The 20,139-nt window shown below is 36.9% G+C and overlaps 1 protein-coding gene across 3 annotated transcripts in view; it reads right to left on the bottom strand.

The window, feature by feature from the left end:
* Positions 1–20,139, bottom strand: part of NLGN4X (neuroligin 4 X-linked) — a 176,996-nt gene that overhangs the window by 120,742 nt on the left and 36,115 nt on the right. For all 3 annotated transcript variants that reach the window (XM_071566109.1, XM_071566287.1, XM_071566194.1), the window contains exon 3: positions 789–1,629. In XM_071566109.1, the coding sequence (XP_071422210.1) occupies positions 789–1,260 (472 nt within the window). In that variant the 5' untranslated portion in view covers positions 1,261–1,629. The remainder of the gene's footprint in view (positions 1–788; positions 1,630–20,139) is intronic.

The following is a 20,139-nucleotide window of genomic DNA, read 5'->3' as shown; positions in this document are numbered from 1 at the left end:
CAGGTCTCCTTGTCTGTAAGAAGCAATACTATTTAGAACAACCAAAGATACATTCTTCATGCCATAAAGCGACAATTTTTAAGACTGAGATCATGTAAATGTTCAAACAGTTCTGTGTTACCAATTATCTTCATCCTTTTTATCTATAGAAAGTGGTTTAAAGTAGCCCCCTTGAGAAATGACTGCATAAGACAGAAGTTTAAGGCCACCTGTTCAGCTTTGCATAATAAAATGATGTTTACTGCAACTATAGTGAATGAAGAAAAATAAGTTGGACTGAAATGTTTCATAGACAAAACTCCTAAAAATAAGACCCTATAACAACTTTCTATTATCCATTAAAATCAAGCAGAGTTAATAGTAGGCCCAGAGGTTTTATAATAAAACCAAATAAATTAGAGAAATTCTTTAAAAATTAGTATGTAACAGTATATTTGTACCATTCATGCATGGAAAAATAAATATGTTACTACAAGTTAATGTTTATTTCCCCTTTCCTCTCATGAATGATAATCAGCTGTATTTTAGATGTAAACTTAAGGCTGGCTTACACACCCTCACCACTGCCTGCAAATGAAACTGCGGACTGGTGTTGCACTGAAACATGAGAGAGAATTCATGCAAGCATATTCAATCCACAAAGTATTACTTTTAATGCATGTACAGAGGCATATTCCATTTCCACAGATAAAATATAGAAGAAACTCGGCAAGATGTTTTAAAGAACTGGATACTACTTATGTGTAGAACTGGTGAGCGTGCTGCAGTGTGGTCCCCAGGGTACTTACCATCCTCTGTGGGCACATAGATATTCAAATACAGACAGTCTTCATTTTGATCTTGAACATATGTCACCACAGTATCCAGATTGGCTGTAAACCAGACTGGCAGCATATCGTTGAGCAGTGACCTCTCATCCAGGTACTGCGGGCAGACAGCGGCAAACTGTGTGGCATTGCGGACACCCGTCCAAGATGACGGTGGCTCCGGGGGCTGAAATCGCCTTTCTCCAGTCGGAGGAGAGGCATAAGGAACACCCAGGTACTGCTCCACTGGACCAAGGATCTCATTAGGCAAAGGTGTTCTTAAACCACGTATTTTGCCATAATTTGTCGTAACAACTGGGTATTGTGCTTGGCCATCGATGAGAGTAAATCTTATAGCCAGTGCAGTTATCCACAGGAGGAAGTTAGAATTCAACATGACACACATTGGGGTGAAGATCAAAGGCAGCCATAGGAGTCCCATTGGTTTCGACATTATTTAAATCAACATCAGCAGGGCTCTTTTTTCCACAGCCAGCAGAAAATTAATCAGTCAAGGAAAATGAAAACTAATAAAAAAAAAAGTAGTCAAAAGGAGATGAAGTGAGGGAAAATGTAACCTTATTCAGGCAACAGAAAAAAAACGCAAGCTGATGTGTATAGGTGCCTCAGTTGACTGGCTGTAGACACATCCCAACACCGGAAGAAATAAGGATGCCTCTAAGGCCCATCCCAGACTTTAGCGCTGACTTAATCCTGGCAACACATAGCACTTCCCAGCAAGTATTGTGGTGGGAGATCTGCAGTTATTCCACTTCCCCAGCGAAATGGCTCCTTTCAGTGAAGTCCAGCCCACTCAGTCAGCCTGTGGTCAAGAGAAAGCAAGCAATTCAAATCAACAGACAAATTCATATAGACATAAATCTAAAATAGAAAAAAAAAACAAACAAAAAAACAACAAACAAAAAACCCAAACAGAACCTGCCCCCTCCCCCCCCAAAAAAAATCCCAAACAAAACAACAAAAAATTATATTCAACCAGTACTTCCATGACAAAGCCCACAAATGTTTTGTGGTCTTCACACATCATGATTATGTGTTTTCAAAGACAGGTAAGGTAAGAGAGCTGAAACTGAAGCTATAAGCTTGGCAGGGGTTGTACCGCAAACCAAACATTTGTCTTTCTATATATGCTTCCAAACCAAACCACAGCCCAAATATTGCTGCTTTCAGGAAGGGTATCACATTTGAGTTCTAGCTTGATGACATTTTCTACCCTAAATAAATGGCATCTCCTTTTTGAGCATATTTGCACAGGAACCATTCATTGTTTGGTTTTCTTTTTTCCTGCATTTATAATATGTCTATGATATGACTTCTATAAAGTATTTTTCACAGATATGACTTCTTTTCTGTATGACAACCTAAATTACCTCCATCTAATTCAGAAATTCCAATTAATAGAACAGCATTACATCAGTTCAAATCAAGTGTGAGAACAGTTAGTCAAAATTAGATACAAATTTACTGGGTTTTGTATGTTCTCTTTGTTCTATGTCTGACGAACAGAACAATGAAAAATGAAAAAAGTGTAATACAATCTCTTGAAAGTCAGATTTTGACCTACATTCTGTAATTATGTAACATTACCTTCTTGCATTCTCCATTAGACAGAAGGCAATTCATACAATAATTCTGTTAATTTTTAATGAAATACAAGTCACTTACATGTACATGCTAACCATTACAAGTAGTATACACCAACACATCAACATTCCTCTACCTGCCCAAAGAAATGAAGGAGTTCCTTCTCACCTACTGTTCAACTCAAAACCACAGACAACAATTCCACAGGTAAAAAGATCCTTATTATAGGAAACTGATACTGATACCTTGTACTTGGTAGGATGAACACACCTTTATACATCAAACTTAATGTAACTGGACTACCAGGTCCTGCTTTCAAGCCAGGACTCTTGACAAGGAAAATCATTTGAAAGGTATTTTATTCTAACAAAAGTCCTGGAATTTTTCGGTGACTTCATTTTAGCACTCTCACCACAAAAGTTTTGTTCGTGTTACTACCTGAACACCAGAGGCCAGAAAAATATCAGACATGTATTATTTGTGGTGGACCAAAATTTCCTGTGACATTTTCACTAGGACTTGCAATTTGAGTGCCATTTCTGAAGAACAAATCGTTAACAACTCTAAGTGTCGTGTTCCCAAGAGCAGCACCAGGGTCAGCAGTCCTTGTCTGAGCTATGCCATGGGAAGCCTTTGCTCAGCCCTGTGCTGAGCCTGGATCTTGCCTTCACTGGGTCCTGCAGGTCGACCTTGGACCCAATTCCTCATCCTGCCTGGCCTGATGATCACTGGATCATAGCAGGGTCATGTCCCTCTTCTCAGGCCACTCTCAATGAGGTGCTTTAGGAGTTTAGAGCATTGTTCTGCCAGCTCTGCAGTCTTTGCCAACCAGTGCAAAGACATAAACAAAAAGCAGATAATGACAAGTGCATTAACACTGGCAAGATAAATATCATAAAAAAAAATTTTAAGGTAAGTCAGAATAAATCCCCTATTTATTGTAAAATCTTCTAGTTATTAAGTTGTTGGTTTAGTCAGTTAAATGACAATAGTTTTCTATAATTTCTGAGTACATAGGTCTCATAATGTTTACATAAAGCAACAAATTATGTAAGTAAAGAGTAAGCCTTTAAAAAGAAGTCTCATGAACAAAATTGTTTTGCAAATACAGTATTACACAGCATCACAGAATCAGCAAGGTTGAAAGGGACCGTCAAGATAATCCAGTCCAATGGTCTACCTGGCACCAACCATAAACACCCCTAAACCATATCATCAAGTGCCACATCCAGACAGCTCTTGAACACTTTCAAAGACAGTGACTCCACCACCTCTCTGGGCAACTTATTCCAATGCCTAACTACTCTTTCAGTGATTTTTTTGTTTGTTTGTTTGCGTCTGATATCTAATGTGAAGCTCCCTGGTGCAACTTAATGCCATTTCCTCTAGTCCTTTCACTTGGAACATGACAGAACAGACTGACCACATCTCAAAACAACCTCCTTTCAGGTAGTTGTGCAGAGTCATAAGGTCTCCCCTCAGCCTCCTCTTCTCTAGACCAAACAACTCTGGCTCTATCAGCTGCTCCTCAGAGAATGTGTTTTCTAGACCCTTCACCAGTTTTGTTTCCCTCCTTTGGACAAGCTTCAGCATCTCAATGTCCTTTTTGAAGTCAGGCATCCAAAACTGAACAAAGGATTCAAGGTGCAGCCTCACCAGTGTATAGAAAAGAGACAATCACTTCACTTGTCTTGCTGACCATACCATTTCTGATACAAGCCGCAATGTCACTGGCCATCTTGGCCACCTAGACATACTGCTGCCTCATGTCCAGATGGCTGTTAACCAGCATCCCCAGGTCCCGTTCAGCTGAGCAGCTCTCAAGCCACTCTTCCCCAAGGCTGTAGTGCTGCATGGGTTGTTGCAATCCAGGTGTAGGATCTGACACTTGGCCTTATCGATCCTCATACAACTGGTCTCATTCAATCAAGCCTGTCCAGGTCCCTCTGCCAAGCATTCCTATGCTTCAGCACATCAACACTCTTGCCTTAGTATCGTCTTTGAACTTAGGGAGAATGCACTCAAAACCCTTGTCCAAATCATAGACGAAGATACTAAACAAGACTGGCCCAAATAGTGAGCTCTGGTAGACACCACTAGTGACTGGCCACCAACTGGATGTAAGTCCATTCACCATGACTCTCTGGGACCAGCCATCCAGCCAGTTTTTAGCCCAGTGAAGTGTTTACCCACCCAGGCCATGAACAGCAAGTTTCCCCAGGAGAATGCTGTGGGAGACAGTGTTAGACAGTTTACTGAAGTCTACATAGACAAGACCCACAGCCTTTCCCTCATCCACTAAGTGGGTTACTTTGTGATATAAGATCAGGTTGATCAAGCAGGATTTGCCATTTGCAAACCCATGTTGTGTGAGCCTGATTCCATGGTTCTTCTGCACATGGCCTGGGATTGCACTCAGGATGATCTGCTCCATAACCTTATTGGGCACTGAGGTCAGGCTGACAGGCCTGTAGTTCCCTGGGTTGTCCTTCCAACCCTTCTAGTAGATGGGCATTAAATTAGCTAATTTCCAGTCAACTGGGCCTTCTTGGGTTAACCAGGACTGTGGGAAACAATTGAAAGTGGCTTGGCAAGCTCCTTCATGAGCTTCCTGAGGTGTATCCCGAGTGCATAGATTTGTGGGTGTCTAATTGGCTATAGTGGGTCACTAACCATTTCCTCCTGGATTATGGGGGCTTCACTCAAGTCCCCATAACTAAGTTCAGCTCTGGAAGCTGTACATCCAGTGGACAACTGGGTTTAGTATCAAAAACTGAGGTAAAGAAGGAAGACTGTGGCAAGGCAAAAATATCCCATTTAGGATGGGATTTCTCTCCAGTTAGGCAGAAAAATATCACACTTTTCTGTTTCTGAACATTACTAGAGACATTACCATTCTCATAAGGTTAGTTTAACACATGACATGCATACACACTCATTCACAAAGACACATGGAATAATTTTCAGTAAGAATATCAAGAACTAAGAAAGAAGGTGTGCTACCTATTCATTTTGAACTATGACTGCTATGTTCTGATGTTGAGTGCATCATTTAAAAGGTTGGAAGATGTAAACAAAGAGTCACAGATTGCAATTAGATATTAATATTTAACAGAAAACTTTTAGAAAGTTATTTAGATATTATATCAAAACCAGTTTCATGAACATTTATATGTATACAGTCAGCTATTCAATATACTTTTACATATTGCATCTAGAGGAAGAAATGTAATGTCTTTATTTATTTTCATTGATAATGCTGCACTTTTTCCATTTTTTTTTTTTTACTGCTTTAAATGTTAGGAAAGCCTATATAAACTTGCTTGCAAAAAAAATCCAGGTTGGAAGTATCAATAACTAAAACAATAAAAAAACCCAATCCACCAAAATCAAAAGATTCAGTTTAAAATGACAAGTTCTGGTAGCACAACACACAAAGAGAAGTCAAAGCAGATCTGAAATCACATACATGCATACATGATTTCTTTATTGGCAAAGGAATGTAATTTGAGGCTAATGAGACAACTAGTGCCTTTGAAGTAAACACAGATTGAAGTTAATATGGATGTGCATCGCATCTACTAGAAACACTACTTGCACTTGCTTATAAATCTGTGCCCCAAGCCACGCTTAGAGATGCTTAAATAGTCTATGAATCAGGCCTTCAGGGCTAGGCTGATGGTTTCCAGGATTTGCAGTTATTGCTTTTTCAACCTGAGGAGATGATTATGTCAGTAGCTTTATAATAATTCTGTACCTGCTGGAAATAGGACACATGGCTTAAAAGTCCTTTTTGCTCCACTGTAGTATAAAAAACAACAGTGGTTTCAAGTCTTTTTGACCTGCTTGTCCAGGTCATGACCAGTCACAAGAAAACCAAACAGAAATATAAATTATATGAGCACAGGAGACTGAGGACTGCACAGATATCCTAGGACTTCTAAGGTTTTATCTAAAACAACTTGGGCACAACAGTGCACCTCAGCTTTCAGTTGCTGACCACCTTCAGTCTCAGGCCCTTGCTTCTGCTCAAATTCCCTGGGACAAGGTTTTTGGCATGCACACAGGTTTGACCGCAGTAGAAAGGCAGGGTTAAAAACCTACATCCCCTTCTTTAGACATATGCTCTGAAAGCAATCAGCTTGATTAGATGAAATGTAACCAGCTAGTCATCAGAACAAAAATATAATCACTAAAACTTCAGATTACCCTTATATTGATATTTTGTACAGTATTTAATACATTCACAGAATATGGGGATTTAAAAAAAATATTTCATTTACCAAGAACATGAATTGTGGCTTTTTTCTTTCCATTCCCTTTGTCCCCTTGAAAGGTATAATTTAAAAAGTTATTAAGTGAAGTGGATATATTGTTGCTTGATTTTGGTTTTTCTTTGTTGGTTTGGTTTCTCTGTGGGTGTTTCTGTGGTTATTTGTTTCCAAACAAAAGTAATTAAAAATATTACCATATTTTAAACATATATAAAGCTCTATAATAAATTAATGTAAGAACTATCCAAGGCATAGCAATTTTTGAACAAGGCCTGCAGTATTAATTTGAGCAATACATATATACAGTATGGAATATTAGCAAAAAACTAATCACACAGTTGTTTTATGTAAAAGCTCTTCCCAAGGCAAGTTGAAACACACCTCTATCTCATAATCAACACTGCACCCTCTTGTTAGTCACTGATTTCAAATGCTTGATAAATAACAAAAGAACAGTTCTTCCAAACATCAGTAAATGTATACTGGTTTTGTCTATCTCCTTGCAAATTTATAACAAAAAAAGCTATAATTTCTTTAGCGCTTTCTTTCTTGGTACACTGAGATGAGCTATGCTTCATTCTTCCTCACCCTACATAAAGTAATTCAGAAAAGTCAAAGTCATAGTGAACAACACAGAGAAACATCAATCATGAACTAATGTGCAGTTTCTGGACTGAATTACTTACAAGATTGGTGGGAAGGTTATTTACCAAAATTGGCCAATCATCGTTATTTTTGAATCTCAGAACTGTAACTTTAGCAATGCCTGGCTTCCAATTAACATGTAGCAAAGTCTTACAAGATTTTTTTTTCCTAATAGAAGGTGTATGTTTATTTTGTTGTATTTTTGTAAGCATTTCCCCAATAGGAATAAATTCTGTATTATGAAATTATTATTTAAAAACCACACACACTCCATATTCAAAAAAAAACCCAAGAAAATCCAAACATAATAATTCTAACTGTAGTGGACAAGATCTTACCATGTTTTGTCTCAAACATTCTGAGTATTGCTGCATGAAAAGTGATTGGAGGAGAGGGTCCCATGGAGGTGGGGCAGTGCTGTTTGAGCCAACTTCCTGTTCCTCCCTGAGACTCCTACTAAGCCCCCTAACCCCTCAACTCTCTTCCTGGAGAAGGGCTGGCTGTGCACACATGAACAAAACACACAAAAGGTCTAATTTACATAAGAGCTGTGCACCAGGTTAACTATAAAAGGGACCGGATTTAATTAAGAAGTTTGGGTGGGGTTTTCTTGTAATAACATGCTGTATTTACCCTTGTATGAATTTCTCCAAGGGAGTCTCTCAGATAGGCTTGGACAGTGTCAGTAGGTCCCTCAGGTTAGAAACTACAATCACCATTTATTTTGCAGAAAATGGGCACACATTTCTTTTGTATCATTGCTTCTTGCTTGCAGCTACCACTCATACTCGAAATTTCTACATCTCATGCACTATCAAAAAGAACAATGGGATTATTAGAAAATGCTGTGTGGTGCCTACATTGTTTTTGAAAACTGCAATTCTCTCAGTAATGATAACAATTTGAAAAGCACCCAGGGGAAAAGAAAAAGCATGATCATCACTCCTTTTCAAGAAAAAAACATGAAATACACTTCAGCATTCTGTAAAAAATTAGCTTTTTGGATCTCATTATAAATGGTGGTTGCTGAACAATCACAGAACTGGTTTCCCTTATTTATTCCTGTATTTTAAATTATTAAACAAAAACTTTATGGCCAGGAGGACCTAAGAGTAAGTGGAAATGCTCAGTTAAGACAATTGCACTCTCACTTTTTAACTAGAATTTCAACTACTACTGTATGTAAGAACTAAAGAAGAATTTCACTAGTTAGGCAATTTTCATGATACGTTTTGCTTCTTGAGATAAATTGATAAGATTGTAAATAAATATGATGTGTCAATATTGGGAAGAAAAAATATGGCATAAACTGCTTACAAACACAAACCTGAAATTACAAATAATCCCAAAAGTGTGTTTCGCTCTGATCAAATCGTGATCTCAGTTTAAGCTTCCTGTGACTAAATGGACACTGTAGCTACTCAAATGTCTAATTCCAGCTGCAAAGTCTAAAGAACATACTACTCTTCTAGTAACTGTGTTAGGGAAATGTACAAAAAATAACATCAGTACAGTCTAGCACAACTGCTGGCTTTATTTCCAGCTTTTACTTCTGACATCATTTTGTAGAAGAAATATAACACACTCTGGGTCTCCTTTTGTTTATTTTATGAACCTCTGTTTTCTTAAATTCAGATGTGTTACTCCAAAATCAAAAAGATCATGACCTGAAAGAGGATTTTCAACCCTGAGTTTCTATAAGACAAAAGCTCCTGTAGAGTAAAAATTTCTTATGCCTGGAGGAAACCAATAATTTATGTGTATAAAAAAAAAAGACATGCACACAAAAAATCACTATTTCATACATTTCATTACGTTTACAGAGTAAGTCTTTATAATTTGAATAAACCCTCAAAAAATCAAAGTTCATGACCTAATAACACTGCAATACCTTAAAAAAAAAGTGTTTCTAACATAAAATGTGTCTAAGTCCTCTCCAGGAAGAAAGGTCAAATGAGAGAAAAGGAAAATTCTTAAGGGAATCTATCAGGTTTTGTCTAAATATGACAGAAAGAAACTTACAAGTTTCGATCCTCTCTGTCTTCAGTATTGAACTTATGTGCATGCCCTCTTCAAAGATGGAAGAAAACAGAGCTCTTGTCTGAAACAACTAAGAAACGGTCTGAGGGACTGATTGATAGGCAATTTGATCTCTTGAGGCTATTTAATGATTAGAACTTGATATCTTCCTGTTGACATTCCAGTCTCAGAAGGGGAGACATTAAAAATGTCACAATAACCAAAACCAGGGTGGGAAAAGTAATTTAAACTAGCTGGGCATGTGAACTCACAAGCAAACACACACACACACACACACACACACACAGAGATATATTTGTATATTAAATGGCAAAAAAAAGTTGCTGCTTTATTATATAAATTCCTAGAACTGAATTACACAGGAGACATTTTCATTGCATTACCTGGTTCAGTTACCAGGTGGTGACGGTGACACTGTCTTCATTCATATGATAATGGCACAATTATGCACTCATTCTTGAAATGGGAGAGTTGAGTGACAACCTTCATTAACTTGAGGAAGTCTAAACCCACACCTCCAGTCTTTCAAGTTGCAAAGATTAGCCTTCAAATAAGGCTGGGATGGCTATGAGAACTATGTGAAGCATTACTGATCCTAAACCAAAAGACTTTGCTCTGGGATTCTCACTCTTGGACTATGAGAAAAATCTACGGTTGCATTTTCATGAAGTACAAACTCCCCTGGGCAGGTATTCTCACTCTAAAGCAAGCCATATGCAGTTTTTAGGAGAATCATTTAATAAAATAAAAATTGTGACTGGATATTATCTTTACTGTGCTATCACAGCATCAAATTTACTGACTTAAAAAGTGGACAACTTCACCAGCATAAGGGAAAAATTTCCTTCAGCTTCTGTTCCTGTGTTACTTTCCTTATAACCTAGTGGGCTTTCACCTGCTAAGCACTGGCTTGAGCCCCTCATATTTAAAAGGTGAGCAAGTATGTTGCAGCATGGTAAGTCTCCACAAAATGTTATGAAGAATGGGATCACCAGAATTACTCACCAGATCAGTGTTCACAGAGCAATGAAGCTGGGGAAGGGGCTGGAGGAGAAGTCTTATGAAGAGCAGATGGGGGACCTGGGGTAATTTCACCCGCAGAAAAGGAAGCTTGGGGGTTCCCTACTGCCCCCTACAACTAACCTGAATGGAAGTTCTAGAGGGATGGGAGTCAGTCTCTTCTTCCAAATAACAAGTGATAGGACAAGTGGAAATGGCCTCAAGTTGCACCAGGGAAGGTTTGGATTGGATATTAGAAAAAATTTCTTCACCAAAAGGGTTGTCACACACTGGAACATGCAGCACAGGGAAGTGCTGGAGTCATCACCCTTGGAGGTATTTAAAAGATGTGTGGATGTGACACTTAGGGACATGGTTTAGTAGTGGACTTGGTAGTGCTGGGTTAACAGTCAGACTTGATGACATTAAAGGTCTATTCCCAACTAAATGATTCTATGATCTTAGGCAACAATAAGAAGGCAACCATTCGTATACTGCCTGCTGCCTTCCCCTCTACCCAGCAAACACAGCTTAAAAGCTGCCCAGAAGAGAGTCTGTGCATATATGCCCCGCTTACTGTTTTGTTTATGCTGAATTCATAATGAAGAGTGAAATTCTTAACTTTCTAGCTGACGTTAAGTACTGGGACCTGTGAATTATATACTGTGGACCTCTAAAAGCTAAGCATAGTATTACCATACACAAGTCCCACTATAGATCCAGATTTGTCTGTTTTCAGGCCAGTGCAGTAAGAACTGGAATTTAGGTCAAAGGAGTGAACTAACTGAAGCTAGAGCATGGACTCCAGCACTGTCCTGTCACGGTATTCCTACCTCCCAGCCAATGCATATGCATAAGCATGGAACAGGACAGAGGTATTCCTCAACCCACAGCTGGGTTTTTTTGTTCTTGTTTTTAGTAAGAAAGACTTGCACTATAGAATTGCAAACTCTGCTATGCTATGTGTCCTCAGATGCACAGAACAGGACCTGGCCCATTTTATTTACTAAGAGTCATAACTTCATGGACAGAACCACATATATCTTTCCTTCCCACTGATGAATGTCTGAACTCCGGGTTTGACTGTGCCTGCTTTTATATAATGTGTGTTTTTCTGCTTAAATGTGGAAACTGAGGGGAAAAAATAGAGGTTATTTTCCCCCAGAAAATTAAAGAAATATGACTATCATCTCACATCAGAGATATTGACAAACCTATGAGAAGATGTACACAAGAAGAACAACAGAAAAAGTGAGATTAATTTGCAAAACAACAATAAGACTGGGTCAATATTAAGCAGAATCCAACGATAATATGTAGAAACCTAAGAATCAGACTTCTGAAATTCCATTCCCTTGGAAATGAAAACTTTGAAATTGTTACACAAACTAGCAAGAGCGTTTACTACCAATTCCATATACACACAACCTTAAATTTGGAAAGGAAATCTAGTATTTTGCTCTTCAATTAAAAAGGTCCTCCATTTTCAATCCCACCCTCCCAAATGATAAAAATAAAATTATCTTTCATAGTTTTTTTTAGGAATTTCAAGAGAAATCTCATAATACTGAGCTTTCTTTTTAGGTGAAAAAAAAATCTGAAATTTATCTGCATGACAGCCCCTATCAATCTACTACATGCAGAACTTCAAAGCCATCTCACATTTAGTTAATTATATTTTCTTGCATCAAAGGGTTTTCAGATATCTAAGATAATATATCATATTGGCTTTGTAGTGTGTCGAGCTGCATCTGAGTAGAAAAGAAAAACCAACAGCAAACACGAAAGTTGTTATTTCTCACCCTGCTCATCCTTCCACTCCCCTTATTGGAAAGTTTTCATCTTTGCCTAGCACTATGAAAAGGTACCTTCTCTACCTTGGAAACATCACTAAATCTCATGTTTGTCTCACTATTTATGAAAAAGTCAGATTGTCTATACCAGACACTTACTTTTCAGGCAGCAACTCCTACTACTGTAACATAAGTATTTGGCATTAAATATTAGTTGAAGTCAACCACTAAAAAACATCATGCAGATAGTCTTTAAAGAGCTCAAGCCATTAGCCTAGTCAGCCTACAGCTGACTGTCCCAGATGAGCTGTAGCAAGATATTTCTTTCACCTCTTACCAATATATACAGAATTATCTCTATAACCACAAAGCTTAGAAACTTGTAACGTTCCCATTTGTTTCATATATGAACCAACTCCTTGTTACTAAAATCACAAAGAGGTTATTCTGCTAAGAGTTTCTTAACAGTTTTTGTCTGTTCCTTCATCAGTTCTGCTGACAGTTTATCAAAGATGATGTAGCAGCCACTGGTAAGAAATTCAGTATACAGAGTTTAGCCTAAACTTCAGGTATTTTCTTGCCAATCATTCAATTAATTTAATAATATTCTTTTATTTTTTATTATTTTTGTCATTGTTACTGTTATTCCCATAGCCATCTCTGTGTTGTTTTGAAAACTGCATGGTATCTTCCTTGATGTAAAATCATATCTCAGTGAATAAATTTATTCATTTTCACCATCTTCACCTAATTCTAGTCTTTGCTAACATAGAACTGATAGATCTGTGGAAAACCAGTATTATGTTAGAAATAGTGGGTTTAATTATTTACAAAAAATATGTTTCTCACTTGGATATAATAAGTACCATTTATGAAAGACTTTCTAATGAGACCCATGCAATATTATTACTATTATATTATTTAGCAAATTCTACCTGTTTCTGCAGGACTGCAAAACTACATGGGCACTTTCTAATATGAGGAGAAATAATTTTTAACAATATGACTCCATGACAAAACATTATGACCCGTTACCTTATCAATACCTGTCTTATTCTTGTTCTTCACTGCTTGAAAACATGTCCTCTTATAAATGTATCTTCCATGCTTTTCCTCTTTTGCCCATAGCCTTCTCAGTCCCTTACTAATTCTCAAATCTTTCTCACAGAGTAGACACCATTAGCTTATTCTTTTCTCCAAATCATAATTATTTCCTATGACACTTTTCTTCCTCCCATCATTTATTTTTAGCTTCCCTGTGTCTCTTCATATATGTATATATGCACACACATATATACACACACACAAATATATATACATATCTATATATACACACACATATACATATATATGTGCGTGTACCTCAATGTAGAATTTGTTTTTATTTTTAAAGGGAATTTATTTCTTTTATTTTGTAAAGGATTTCTGGTTTTCTTTGTTTATTTGTTTGGGTTTTTCCTTTTTTTTTTCTTTAATTATATCCATATGGGACGATATTGCAAGGAAAAAAAAATAAAAGACAATATGCAGCTGCCAGGTTGACTAAGAAGGACAGATCTATTTTTTCCTGCCCTCGGTCAACTGATTCAGGTCAGGATTGAGAAAAAATATACCTTGTCACATGGCAGGAGTTACAGCTTTCTGTGTGCTTCTATTATATCATCTTAAGAAATCTCACTAATAAAATATAATACAAACTAAAAATATACACCATAAACTAATGCGGTCAATTAATAGAACAAATGGAGGTCAAGGCAGACAAATCCCTTTGAAAGAGGAGAAGATTATTCTACTCCATACTGGAGATATGTCAGTAATTCCTGTGTGATCTGACTTACACTTTTATTCTTCAAAATAATTCCTTCCACAATGCCTTCTTTGGAATGAGAGAAACAGACCCACCATCTAAAGGTCTTGCTTGCAGCTGTATATAAATTTTGAAGTGGTGGGGAAATGAGCGTATGTTTCTTCCGCAGTATTCCTTCTGATTCTTAGAACAAGCAAATCAAATACCCTTTTTGCTTTTGTTTAGACAGCTGCTACTCTCCTTGAAATCTGACCCCGAAAGGATGATACAGCTATCACCTTGGCAAGTTGCTAATCACTTTTTTTTGGAATTTAATATTGTTTTCCATAGGCATCGGAGAAAACCATCCTGGAGTTAGTTATTTCTCTGTCCTGAATTTCAGTATATTTGTAGCAATTACCTTTCTTACATTCTTTCACCAAGATGGTTTTATTTCTGGACATGAGATCAACACTGCTAATAATAAAAAATGTGGTTTTCCCATATTCTGGAAATATCAATTACTTATTTTATATTTCAAATAAAAAAAATTCACTACCAGAAACTCTGAGATACTTTTTTTTCTGATTTTTCTGATTTTCAGTATATATAAACCAAAAACAGCCATGAGGGAAAAAAAAATTAGCTAAGGATTTAAATTGAATTCTCCATGAGATTATTTTGCATCAAATGAGTTCCAATTTGGTTTTAAATAAAGATCATTTAAAAAAAAAAAAAGACGTTTCAGTCCAGAGCACCATAATCATGCAAAAGTTTTGATAAGCCTTTAACTTCCTTTTTTAAAAATTAACTCATAACATACTGTGTTAATATTTAAATTTAACAAACTGAGAATCCAGTTGTGCTAATATTACTCAAATATTTAGAAGCACAGAATCATAGAATCATAGAATCATAGAATCGATTGGGTTGGAAAAGACCTCCAAGATCATCGAGTCCAACCCTTGGTCCAACTCTAGTTCATTTACTAGATCATGGCACCCAGCGCCACGTGCAATCTGCATTTAAAGATCTCTAGGGATGGTGAATCCACCACCTCTCCGGGCAGCCCATTCCAATGCCTGATTACTCTCTCTGTAAAAAATTTTTTTTTGATATCCAACTTAAATTTCCCCTGGCAGAGCTTAAGCCCGTGCCCCCTTGTCCTGTTGCTGAGTGCCTGGGAGAAGAGACCAGCCCCCACCTGGCTATAACTTCCCTTCAGGTAGTTATAGACAGTGATGAGGTCACCTCTGAGCCTCCTCTTCTCCAGGCTAAACAACCCCAGCTCCCTCAGCCTCTCCCCATAGGACTTGTGCTCCAGTCCCTTCACCAGCCTTGTTGCTCTTCTCTGGACCCGCTCCAGCATCTCAATATCCTTTCTGAACTGAAATCCATACCCCAAAAGACAATGAATCTGCCAAGAGAGTGATCTATTTTTTAATTGCTGTGATCGCTCTGTCCCACATCCAGTTTTCATAGTGGAAATTCTAATACATCCATTTTCTTTATCAAGCATCTATTGAAAATGTCTGCTTTGTAAATTAATAAACTCAGATTGCTCAGTTTCTGCACAATGTCACAAAAGCTTTGTCTTTCAGATACATATTCTTTAACTAATTCTGCTCTCAAATTAATATAAAGTTTATGCTGAATATATCAGATCTGAATTTCTTGTACCCTTATGTAGCTTTTTACCTCACTGTTTATACTTTTCAGTTTTGATGGCTTCTAATGTAAACAGACGCTAGTTCTGCCATTGTTTGAACTTTGTATTGTAGCTTCACACCATTCCACTCAATGAGTTCTACTTCACTAATACTTCATGAAAAATATGAACTGAAAACTATTTCAGTAGCCTTTAAGCTATCTACTTCTATTTAATTTTGTCAAAGTATTTCAACCATCTTCCTTTAAGCATACCTGTAGGAACAACAGAAAAGATGTCTCTAATTATTCATCTCCTAACTTCTCAAATAACTGACTGTTGTTATATAAACTTGTAATACAACTGCTTTGGTTTTTTTTCCCTCCTTTTTGATACTTCTTTGTAAAAAAAATTGAAAGGGTCATACTGTTATTTTGAATCCATGGGAAGTAAAACTGAATTGCTCTTGAAGAAAGATTACAGGATCAAAGATTGGTTGAGTTTGGAATGGACCTCTGGAGGTTATCTGGTCCAACCCCTCTGCTCAAGCAGGGACATCTACAACTGTTTATCTAGGTCCATGTCCAGAAAATTTCTGAGTATTTCCAAGGAAGGAGACCACAACCTCTGTAGGCAACCTACGCCAGTGTTCAGTTCCCCTCACAGTAAAAAAGCAGCTCCTAATGTTCAGACAAATTAAAAAAAAAAAAAATCTAACACTGTTACCCAGATAAATGACTATTTTCTTTAAAAGTAAATATATTGTCAAGATTGGGACAAATGAAATAAATAGCATTTTTCACTCATGACTAGCATATCATAAACACTAGAAACAATAGTCATATGAATATTTTCACTAATAAACAACAGCCTTAAAATCAATTTGCTGAGAATATATGTTATCTTCATATAAGAACTCAGTATCAGGCACTTCTTAAAACTATCATTGAAACAATCCAACCAACTACCTTTCAGATAAAACATAAAAGACATATAATTCACCAAAATAGCTTGCATTTTCAAAGCAAAATTGCATAGAAATACACAGAAAAACATCTTTAGAAAAGTGAATTGTACACTGAAGTTAGTTTATGACCAGTTCATGTTGTGATGAGGTGTTAATTACCATGTACTGCAAAATAGAAACATTTCTTTAAGAAGGTTTCCAAATTTTAATCATTATCCTAGTAGATCTTTATACTTCTGCCAAAAGTCTTGATTTAGAGGTTTGAGGATTTTTCAAATTTCTCTAAAATCAACAGAAACAAAGTATTTAGATCAGAGTAAAATGAATTTCATGTGTACAGATAACTTAATATCCCCAAAGAACTTTAGCAATGTGCATGTGCCCACCTTGCAAAAAGCATCCCAGTGTAAAAAGAGAGGAATGCTATTACATGAGTTTGGATAGCAGTGAAGATGGACAACATGGAGGTAACTTTTGCTTTAAAAAAAACAGAACTTTCTTTTATTTCTTGAGTAAGTAATTTATAAATATGGTGCCAGTGCAAGCTTTGTGTTGCATTGTGAAAAAAACTGGTAACTTGAACTGGCAATGAGCTATAGTAATTATTGTCTGTTATACCAGTCACTGCAAAATAGTAAGTGTGCTTCATTTCCTTACTAATGTTTTATATCTGGGGCCTCTTTCCATCATTTTCCGTCATATTTGAGGTTATTCTATGTGTATGTGCATCTTATTGCAGTAATATTTCATAATTAAGACAAAGTTACACTCTTTGCAAGGACTCTTGCACTGTAACTTTTGATGCAAAAGATATTAATCTCAAAGGCTGTCTACAAGCAGTTGAAATATGTATCTTTTAAACTACTATTTTAGTGACATCATTTAAGCAAGAATAGACTGCAACTCAGTGTACCAGTTAGATCACTCTTTATTCATAGCTAATTTTCAAGGATTTGCATCTCATCTTTATGAATCAAATTCATGACATATGTCTACCCATTAAAGTAGTCAAAGTGATATGACACAGCATAGAAAATATCACCTACATATCTTTAAAGCAAAGCAAAAAGACTCAAATGATAGAAGCAACACAATTTTTCAGTACAGTTAACTCCATTGACTGCAAAATACATTAGAATTAAATGTGTGATTTAGTTCTAGACAAAAGTTTTGTTTCCACCACAGAGAGCCAAACCACAATTTTAATATTTAGCTTCAGATTATTAATTTCCTCCACCAACAAAAAATGCAGCATTTTAAGATTATAACTGAGCACCAAATTTTGTCAGTTACTTCCTGAAGTCATATAGAAATATAAAAATTTAAGCTGTTTTTTCTAACATTCTGTGAATAGTTGTGTAAGCTTTAAATCCATGTTCATGCTGTGAGCACAGATGGGCACAGATCCATCACTATTAATACAGCTGCAACCAGGTGAAAAAAGGGAACAGTACTAGTTCATATCTCTTCAGGAGAAGAAGAAAACTGCCTGAAAACTGGCAGAATCTGATTTTACTTAACCAGAGTAGTGTCACCTACACTCACATAATTCTGAGCTGCTTTTCAAGTTGTGGATAACAACAATAACATATTTGTGCTGTGTTCCATTTCTCTGTCTTTTTCCTCAGGAAAGAACAATGGAATGCACAGCAGTATGTATGAAAGAAAATGAGGAAGGGTGAGGAGAGGTTGATAAAGAACCTGGTAGAAAGCATGTTTGAGATACTTTCAGGTTCCATATTTAAGATTCAATAAAAAAACACTGCATATATATATGTACATTGTGCATATTGACAATAGAAAATAAAAAAAAATAATGTTCTAAAAAATGCTGTACAATGCCAGCTAGCTGGGTCTAAATGGGCATGCAATTAAAGCTAAATGTATTTTATATTCACATATACAAACAAACACATTTACCTTCAGAATCAAATAGTGATTTTCAGTTCTAAGTGATTTCTACAAGCAGTTTGGCTTCCTGCTGGCAAAAGCATTTTATTATTTCTTTTGAAAAAGAAATAAATATGCCATCATCTTCCCTAGTCACTCAACAGCTGTATCAATTTGTTTTCAGGGCAGTGATTAGCATAATTGTGGTGGATTACTTGCATTTCGCACAGAATAAAAATAATTCATTATTTTAGCAGATGTGACATAGAATGTATGGGATATCCAGGCCCTTTGCAGTAATGCCAGAAGTTTTATTTCTAAAACTGTACTAGAAGACTACTTTTAAGAACCAAAATCTGTCTTGAAGTACCAGAAACCTTAATTCTTCTGATACGCTGTTAGATAAAAGACCTCGCACCATGGCTAGTGCACACATCCATTAAATAGCTGAAAACAGTCACACTTATTCTAAAGAGTTTCAGTGTGATATAATTTCTTTAAAAATCAGAAAAAAAATACAAAAATGTAATTCCATCATTACTGATTTTTCACCTATTTTATCTCCAAATTCCAGTTCCCATGCTGAGGTGCCTGTAGTGCTGCCTATAGTGCTGCCTATAGTGCTATATGAGTGCTAAAATGAATCAGTTATGTATGTATGCAGTCATTTACTTTAATACTTTCTCATCTTTTATAAGCATACATAGATAATCACTGTATGATATTAGGCACAAATATAGCAAAAAGTATAGAATGGCTCGGGCTGGAAGGAACCTTAAAGACTATGTAGTTCCAACCTCTCTGCCATGGGCAGAGATGCCACCTGCTAGATCAGGTTGCTCAAAACCATCCAACCTGGCCTCGAACACTTCCAGGAATGGGGCAGCCACAACTGCTCTAGGCAACCTCTTCAGTGCCTCAGCACTCTCACAGTAAAGAACTGCTTCCTTACAGCCACTCTAAATCCATGCTTTCAGTTTAAAGCTATTCCTCCTTGTTCCCTGTTACTACAGGTTGTTATGGGTTTAGTCAGATAGGCCTAAAATTTAGGTTTTAAAGTTCAGACTAGGCCTAGAATTGTCAGCTGACTTGAGCTGGACTGAGCTAGCTAACAGCTGACTTCTTCTAGCCAGTAGTGTTCTATTCCATACCATATTATGACATCATCTCAAAAGGGGTAAGAGCTGGTGTGTGGGTGTGGCTTATTCAGTTGCTTCACAGCTGTGGTGCCAGCAAGACACTCTGCTGTCCCAGGAGGGATGGGGAGGCCCAAGCCCGGAACACCAGCTTACCATCATGTTATCTTAGGGAAGTAAAATGTTTGTTCTTAGCTTTTCTCTCTGCTTAAGTCTGTCTCTGGGGAATTGACTTCTCTAGAATGATTTGTAGTTACAATGGTAGAATTTGTGTTTACTGGGAAGTGGGAAGTTATTTCTTGTTATACATAACTTGTGTAAGTGTGTGTTATATTATAGTTTCCTCTTAATTTTCTCTTTTCTGTATAAATACATGTAGTTAGTTTCAGCATAAACCTAGTTTGGATTTTTTTTTCCCTCCCCCTCTTCTTTTTCCCTTGACTGGTTGGTTAGGGGGGGAAGGAACACTTTTTTCTCTGTACTTGGACAGTTGGCATTTTGCCAGTTCAACCCAAGGCAAAGGCCCTGATAAAAAGTCTCTCTCCCCATT

The sequence above is a fragment of the Pithys albifrons genome, chromosome 1 (genome assembly GCF_047495875.1).
Source record: "Pithys albifrons albifrons isolate INPA30051 chromosome 1, PitAlb_v1, whole genome shotgun sequence".
Classification (NCBI taxonomy): Eukaryota; Metazoa; Chordata; class Aves; order Passeriformes; family Thamnophilidae; genus Pithys; species Pithys albifrons.
This window is presented reverse-complemented; position numbering and strand designations above follow the sequence as displayed.